Source organism: Desmodus rotundus, chromosome 9, assembly GCF_022682495.2.
Source record: "Desmodus rotundus isolate HL8 chromosome 9, HLdesRot8A.1, whole genome shotgun sequence".
Classification (NCBI taxonomy): Eukaryota; Metazoa; Chordata; class Mammalia; order Chiroptera; family Phyllostomidae; genus Desmodus; species Desmodus rotundus.
The window spans coordinates 47,826,726-47,834,841 of NC_071395.1; the positions used below are offsets into that span (position 1 = coordinate 47,826,726).

An 8,116-nucleotide genomic window follows, 5' to 3' on the forward strand; every position below is an offset into this window, starting at 1 on the left:
TAGGTGACTGGAGGTGTGTGTGTGTGTATCAAGGAGGGGGAGCTGACAGCCAACAGAGAAATGATGAGAGACAGTAGAAGCTGCCGCAAGAGAGTAAGAGGCCAAGGAATGGTGGCCCTAGGTAAGGTGAGGGGCCTGGGAATGGGCCGAGGCATTTGTGTGTGTGTGGGGGGGGGGTGGTAGTGGTGCTTATGGCATAGACTGACCCTCCCCCAGGGTCTCTAGACAAGTGACCCCCATCCTGGGACAGGCCAAGCTACCGAGAGAAGAGCAGTGGCCGTGAGAGGGCCGGAGGGCGAGCCGAGCCAGGCCTGGGGGCCCTTACCAGTGGTGCAGCACATCATTGATCAGGTAGATGAGGTGCAGCCGCAGCTCAAAGTGCGCCCCATCAGCCGTGATGCGGTTCCGGAGGTGGCCTGCCATCAGCTCACAGTGTGGAGGGGACTTAGCATTGCTGAACATCCAGTTCTTCCCAGCCTGCAACAGCCAGAGCGAGGGGTGAGTAGGGCTGGGCTCCTCCAGCCAGAGTGTGGGCAGGTGCCCAAGGAGGTCAGAGCACAGCTGAGGCGTGGTGCTCAAGGGCTTGGCTACACACTACAGCCTCTGCCTGCCTGCCTTCTCCCTCTTGGAGGTGCTCAGGAGGGAAGGGCAGTAGCAGACAGGGCACCCCTACAGGAGCCCCAGACCAGGCAGGCTTCAGCAGGCTCCCACCTGTTGGCAGCACTGAGCCCACCAGCCCTCACCGAGATGGCATCTTTGGTGCATGTGTCAATGATGGGCTGCAGCAGGTTGTCAAACTCATTCATGTCCAGCTGGGTCTCCTCCAGGAGCTTCTGCATCTGCTGCTCCACCGCATGGGCCACCGCCGCTGTCACCTGCTCCTGAGAGGCCAGGTGGGACCGAGATTGCCCATCAGTGCCCCGCCACAGCACCAGGAAGCCCTGTCCCTCATGTCTGCAGCGTCAGACAGTTGTGGCCATGGCAGGCAGAACGGGCAGAGGGTAGAATGAGACAAGACATGGAAAGACAATGTCTGACCCCACCCTCCAGGTGACAGATGGAATGGTTAAGAAAGAGCAGAACAAGGAATCTCGGCAGGCCAATTCAACACAAAAGAAAAGAAAAGTGAGCAACGATGTGGACAGGCAGAGAGGATGTATAAATGGTCCCTGGTCAGGAGAAAGGAGAGCAATCTCACTAGCAACCAAGAAATCAGAAATTAAAACAGGATGCCAGAGGTTCACCCATTAGATCGGGAATGGAGAGACCACTGGGATCCAGCCCTGCTGTGGTGACGGGCGGTCTGCTCAGAGCTGGCGGAGGACAGACCCCCAGCCTACAAGGAGCTCCATCCAGAAATTGAAGGTATGTTATCTGGCATGTTTTCCAGTCAGCAATATGACAGCAATCTTAAATCTAATTAATAAAGCTGGGGCTGGTGTTTCAGATGTTTTAGTTTTTATTTAGCTCACTTTCCTGGTGATTCATCCTACTGTACTTAGCCTAAGTATCAGAACTGATGGATTGGAACAGAAGGGTCCTTCCCACAACAGCTTGGAGTGATCTGGCTAGTAAGAACTGTCACCCTTGGCACCAGAGGCCACCTTGCACTCACAATTTCTAAGGTACAGTCCCACTCACAGGTGTCTACCCCAGCAAACAGCTTGTGCGGTCACTTTACTGGAGAGAGAAGCAACCTCTGTCCAGAGTGAGCGGTTGGGCTAAACACGCCAGGAGTGGTAGCAGCCCTGGAGTATCACTAGTGCTGGGCAGCACTGCCCTCAGCGCTGATGCTGTCTGCACATTGGGACTCACAGTAGCTCTCAGCGCTGATGCCTGAGAGCTCCTGTGAGTCCCAATGTGCAGATACAAAAATTGAGGCACAGGGGTAAGCTCCAGACACCCAGATTAGGCCTAAGAGAGGAAAGGGGAGGGCCCTGGGCTTACTCAGGGCACTGGTCTCAGCGGTGGTGGAGCGGGAGGGAAGAAGAGGAGCAGGCCCCGTACCTGTCTGAGGGCCAGCAGGTGCTGCTCCTGCTGCTGCAGGTTCCACTGGCTCTGCTGGATGAGCTCATCCATGGACGGGGCTCCCTGGGCAGGTGGGATGGGTGTAGCAGGGGCTAGCGGGGGCTGCGTGAGGGGTGGCAGGGCTGTGGCCGGCTCCAGCTCTGGGGCCTGCTGCTTGCAGATGACTGGCAGGAAAGGAGGAAAGGTGGCCTCATGAGAAAGTGGCTAGGGTCTAGATGTTCCCTTGGCTGCCTCTTAGGTAGCTCTAGGCCAGAGGGGCTCCCTTCCTTACACTCACCACCCACAAAAGACATCTGTGCTGTGCTACCACCACACAACCCACCTCAGCCACCCCCACCAAAGTCTGCCAGACTCCCCTCACTTACAGCTGGGCCCTCCCACCCTGCACCCATTTCCCCAGAGCCCAGACCCAGCCTCCTTCCAGGGTCCCATCTACCACCTCCGCACTGGTCCTCTCCCCGGAGACCTCAAGACTGTAACCTTGCCACTTGGGCCAACATCATCTGGCTTACCCAGGGTCCCTTGACACAGACCAAGCCCAAGCCAACCCCCCTTCACCCTCTTCACCTCACCTAGGCCTGAACTGATACTAAATCCAGGCTACAGCCCAGACCCGAAGGGTGCCTCCCCTAGTCCCCCAGCCTCCTCTGCCACTATCCCCTAATCTACTCTTCAATTTCAGGATATCAAAGCCACCTGACCTCTGGCTAGCAAGTCCAAAAACCCGAGGTGCCACAGCAGGAGCAGGCCACCAGCCCTGAGCACAGGCTGTGGCCTACCACCTAGCCCCTAGTTTCCTGATCCTGACTCTGTCTGGGGCAAGAGACTTCTGGAGTCAGTCCAGGTTCAGCCAGTGTGGGATGCCCATCCTGCTGGTAGAAGCCTGGGTCAGGTGGGCATGTGCCCCAAATCTGGCCAGATGAAAAGGGATAGAAATTTGGACAGCAGGGTTTCCGATGGGAAGGATCGCTGGAAAAATGGTCTCCCCACTGGAACCACTGTCTGGTCTGAACATAACCATGCATTGTGGAGCTCTCCTGAGTCCCACCCAAGGGGGCCAGGCCTCTGGACAAAGACAGGCAAATGGGGTGAAAGTGCTGCCTGGGCCCATCATGGGGCTCTCAGTCACTACTCAGGCCCGACTGAGCCTTCCAGTGTTTGTACCCAAGGACACCCTCTGGAACGACTTCCTTGACTTGCCTCTGGACACCCTCTTCCATCTTCCCAAAGACACTTCTTCAGCAAACCTGTGCTCATGCTCGCATTTCTCCATTTTCTCCCTCTTTACTGACTCCTCCCAGCAGCACCTAAACACACACCTATCTTCGGTCTTAACGCTCCCTTAATCCCATGCTCCCCTCTCAACAATTTTACAGCTAAGATTCTGCCTCAATTCATCTATCTCAGCCCAGGGCAAGTCTGGACCTGCCCACCCATCCCCATCCCCACAACCCCTGTCTCATTTGGCCTATGTGGCTGCCCCTTCGGCCCCTTTCTCTTTCTCTCCAACCCTTAAATGCTGGGATGCCAGAGCTGTCTTCTCTCCAGAGCCCCAGGGCACTCTGCTATGTTCCTGTGGCTGCAACTACAATCTGCACACCGTGATTCCTAAATCTATCATGTCCTTCCTGGATTCCTGAGCTTTGGACCTAATTACAGCTCGAACAGCCCACGGCTTCCCACAGGCACCTCACATGGGCCCACGTTTCCTCTTGTTCCACCCCTACCAGGCCTACTACTCCTGGCTCCTGCGGCTGGCACTGCTATGCCCACATACCCAAGCCAGAAGCCTCCGAGGCACACACCCTCCTCTTTCCCTTGCACCTCACCCTAACAAGTCAACCCGTGCTGTCAAGTCAGCCCCCTAGATCACACGCTGGTCTGTCGGTGTCCCTGCTGTCACTAGCACAACTCTGCTGTCACTCACATCACCCTTGAAAGTGGTCTCCCTGCATCCAGTCCTGCCCCCTCTGCCTCTTCTCCACATGGCAACTATAGTGCTGCTGCTCAAAGTGTGGTTCAAGGACTGGGCAGGTGCTACCAAGACTAAGCCAATACAGAAGTGGTAAGGGAGAATTTGGCGTCTTCACAGTAATTTCATGTTTTATAGCTCATGTTTTACTGTATTTTGCACAGGTGTACTTTCTACAATGAAGTGGAGATTTAAAAAAACAAAAACTGGTCCTTCACTAAAGTTTGCAAAATGCCATTCTATAACAGTCCTGGGCGTCAGTCTTTACAGTGGCTAATGCTGCTCCAGAACACAGACCTGAAACCAACCCTCCAAGAAACTTCCAAGGGTCCCAGGAAAATCCCTAAGTTCCTGACAAGCCAGCTCTCCTTACTCTGCATCCTCACTTTGGGCCATTCTAAGAAGCCCTCCTTCTCGAAGCTTCAGCCTTTGTCCCCTCCATTCCCTAGCCCCTCCTAAGGTGCCTTCCTCTGCCTGAACACCCTTCTCCCGATGGTTTCCGTCTTGCTAACTCTGATACGTTCTTTAATCCCAGCTAGGTATTGTTACCTGCAGAAAGCACTTCATGAGTCCTAACCTTCCCCTGTTAGAAGCACACTATCCCTCCCGGGTTATGGCACCAAGTCCCAAGTCACCCCAGATATCCAATCCTGCAAGGTGAAGTGAGCAGGCTCCCATGGCAAAGGAAGCAGCTCTCACCCCCTGGTCACACCAGCCAAAGCACTGTCTTTCCCTGCCTGGTCATGCCAACAATATCCACCTGGTGCCCAAGTTCATGAATTCAACCCCTTAACCCCACCTGCCCCCCAACCCCAGTCCCTCAGACTCAACCCAATGACGTAATTCAGTCTTTACTATCGAATGCCCTGTTCACTCCCCTGCCAGCCTCAGTGGTCCTAGCCCCCACTCCCATTCCCTCCAGCCGTGCCACACTGGCCACAAGAACCTGACTCAGGTCCCCTTTGTTTCAACCTCTCTCGTGGCTTCACTGCCTGTAAAAGGGGTTTTAAACTTGGTGGGCCAGAGCTAAGGAGTGAGTGCTCCAGAAACACGCAAGCACATACAACACTTTGCCTACAATTTCAGGGAGCTGCTCTCCCTCACCACCATCTCAAATGTAACTAGGCAGAAGAACCCCTGAACTGAGAGAGAAAACCCAAACATTGTCCTGGCATTTCCACTCCAGACCAAATGCTTGCCTCCCCCACACATGCTCTACACTCCAGCCATGCTAGGCCTCTCATGGCTCTTCCCATGGATACTTGAACACACCAGGCTTGTTGTTCAAACCACTGCACCTTTGCAGTTTCTTACAAGTTCTTTATCGATCCTGTACTACGTACTATGTATTAGGGCAGCAATGACCCAAAACAAAAGCTGGTGCTTGTAGTACAGGCTACATTCAGTTTTCAACGCCCATCAACCAGACAATCCCCTATTTACTCAAACAACATATTTAGAAACTAGGGATTCGCTACAGAACAAGACAGATGTAGTACCTTACTATCCGGCGGCTATTTATTATCCAAGTGACAGCTGTGATTCCTAACTCCACCTTAAACTCTTTGAGGGAAGGACCAGAACCCTGATGCCCAACTCGGTGAACATCAATAAACATCAGCCAAGAACTAAAACCCAGAGGGACAATTCCTTTTGATTTGGACTGCAAGCAACTGAAATGCACAAAAACCTTGCTGGACCCAAGAAGAGCCCACAAAGGGGGCTGGACAGCGCCTGAAAAGAGTCCCCGTCAGCCTCTATCATGTCCTTCCTGAAAAACACTGAAGCAGTCACTCTACTTCTGCTGACCTCAGCCATCACATCTGCACAACAGAAAAATCCCTGATCCTGAGCCCAGAGGAAGATCGATAACCTCGTTCTCCATTACGTTCCGACTGAGCAACCGCTCGCTGCAAGCCCAAGAACAGCAAATGGGCTCACTAAGGCCTAGCGGCCCTGTTTTCAAATAGCATGAGACCCAAAAGAGGGCGGTTTGTAGCACAGCCGCACTGGAATCAGAGAAAGGAATCTCTCGAGGGTGCGGCCAGAGAACTGGAGAGGACTCACGCTGCTGCTGTTCGAGCGCCAGCTTGCACTTGTAGTAACTGTAGAACTCGCCTCCGAACAGAAACGAGAATTTCGGGTTGTCCTTCTGCTTCTCCATCGTCATCTTCTCAAACTCGGGCCCGTTGCGAGCCACAAACTGGGCCAGCTTGTCGATGACATTTCGAAGCTCCTGGTCTAGAGAACGGAGAAAAGGCCACGCGGGGCGTCAGCGAGGACCGCCCAAATCCGAGGGCCCCGCCGCACTAGCCACTGTCCGCCAGGTCGGGGTCCCTAGGGGTGGGCCCCACAGAGGCCGCCCTTGTACGGATCCTGATAGGGACCACAAGCGCGCCGGGAATGCGAGGACCCGCGGGAGAGGCCGCCGGCGAACCCGAGAGGCCGAGCCCCGCCCCCTCCTAGGCCCGCGGGCTCCGTGAGGCGGGGTACGCCAATAGGGTATTCGGGGGACAGAGAAACGGTCCCTAAACCCGGGCTGGGCCTCACCGTCGGGTGGCAGCGGCATCTCCATGGCTCCTGCCGCCAAGAACGACCTCCGGCGCCTCTCGATCCCCCACCAGCGCCGTCTGCAGAAGCCGGCCGGAAGTGGCGCGAGGGAGCCGTTTACGGCGGGCCTCGTGAGCTGTTTCCTCCCGCCACTTACGGCCGTCGCCAGGAAACCCCGGAAGTGAGGGCAAGAGGCGGGCGGGAAGAAGCCGCGCGTAGCCAAGCACGCGGGAGGGGCTGGTGATGCGCAGGCGCAGAGGCCTTCTTGCACATGCGCAGAGTGGGCTTCTGTCACCCGCCGCCCCAGAACTCCTGCAACTGCCTGGGCGGCCGTTATTTCTGGCCGGGGCTCCTCCTCTCCTCACGTTGCACCCTTGGTGGGCCGCCTTTCCCTCGGTGCTAGGGGACTGCGGAGTTCTTGCTTGGGTTAGGGCCTGCATTTCATTCTCAGGGGGAGCTGCAGTGAGGAGACTGTGAGGTGAGGTGAGTCCGGGAGGCTCCGAGGCCAGCCTCGTGGTAGAAGCAGTATTCGGAGGCGCCGGGCTTGGCGAGGATCGAACTGGGCTTAGTGAAGTTCCGAAGACCCTCGCGCTCAGTTTCTTTCGCAGGATCCAACGGTGATAGGGGCCACAAGCGCTGGGAGACCTTGGGGTGGGGACTTCCCACTCCCGCCGGCCTCAGACTACGCTCCTGTAGGGCTCGGGTGGCTTCCGCTCAGTCGTTCAAAGTCACCTGGAAGGAGTGCCCACGACCTTCGGTGCCTGCAAGACTCTCCACCTTCCTGAAAGGAACGATGACAATTCCTTCTAAAGCGAGTGTGGACGTAAGAAATGTCGAAAGTTGTAGAGAATTTTGATGAGTTTATTTGAGCCAAACTGACAATTGCCGGAAGCAAAATTTCCAAAAGTTGAGAAACAAATTCTGGAGAATGGCATCTTGGCAGCTTATTTTACACGTTGAAAAAAGGAGGAGAGGTAAGGAGGGTTACCTGTAACCCATTGGTGGTAGATTAAGGGGGCGGGAGAGAGCAAAGCGGAGTGGGGGTAGATATCTGGGATTGTTTAAAAAGGCAAAATAGAGAAACACATACTTTTACATTGATAGGTACGGGACAGTTAACATTTATAGCACACCGAGATGGTATGCGGGAACAAGATGACAGGAGTTCCGTGGGCTCATGGTGGTGTGGTCTTGCCCTTTGGGGTCTGTAAAAGATGATGATTCTGACGTTTCATATGTATGTTATCTTAGATGCAAAAAGATAATAGGCTCACTGAAGGTAAACGTTGACCTTTGACAAGAAAGCTACATGTCTGGGACATAACTACCTGCCACGACCTGTCTTTAGTTAGGAATTTTTATGTTCAGATCACCCTATGAGTTTACTTTCCGTCTCTTGAGTTTGTAAGGCCGCCACGCTGGGCTCCCCTGAACTTGTGGGCTTTTAGTACGTGGCTCCTTTTTCGTCAGTAGAGGATGAAGTTAAGGCACGCTGAGTGTGGGGGAAGATAAAGAGCAGGAAACTAAAGCAGACCGTGGATATCCCGTCACCTGAGCCTCTTACAA

The 8,116-nt window shown here is 54.7% G+C and overlaps 1 protein-coding gene across 3 annotated transcripts in view; it reads right to left on the reverse strand.

Annotated features, from left to right (window-relative positions):
• CHERP (calcium homeostasis endoplasmic reticulum protein) overlaps nt 1–6,666 on the reverse strand; it is a 19,695-nt gene extending 13,029 nt beyond the window's left edge. For all 3 annotated transcript variants that reach the window (XM_024560790.4, XM_045195726.2, XM_045195725.2), the window contains exons 1-5: nt 6,551–6,666; nt 6,068–6,241; nt 2,008–2,192; nt 744–881; nt 326–477 (exon numbers count right to left, since the gene is read on the reverse strand). In XM_024560790.4, the coding sequence (XP_024416558.2) occupies nt 326–477; nt 744–881; nt 2,008–2,192; nt 6,068–6,241; nt 6,551–6,575 (674 nt within the window). In that variant the 5' untranslated portion in view covers nt 6,576–6,666. The remainder of the gene's footprint in view (nt 1–325; nt 478–743; nt 882–2,007; nt 2,193–6,067; nt 6,242–6,550) is intronic.
• Nucleotides 6,667–8,116: the final 1,450 nt, after the last annotated feature.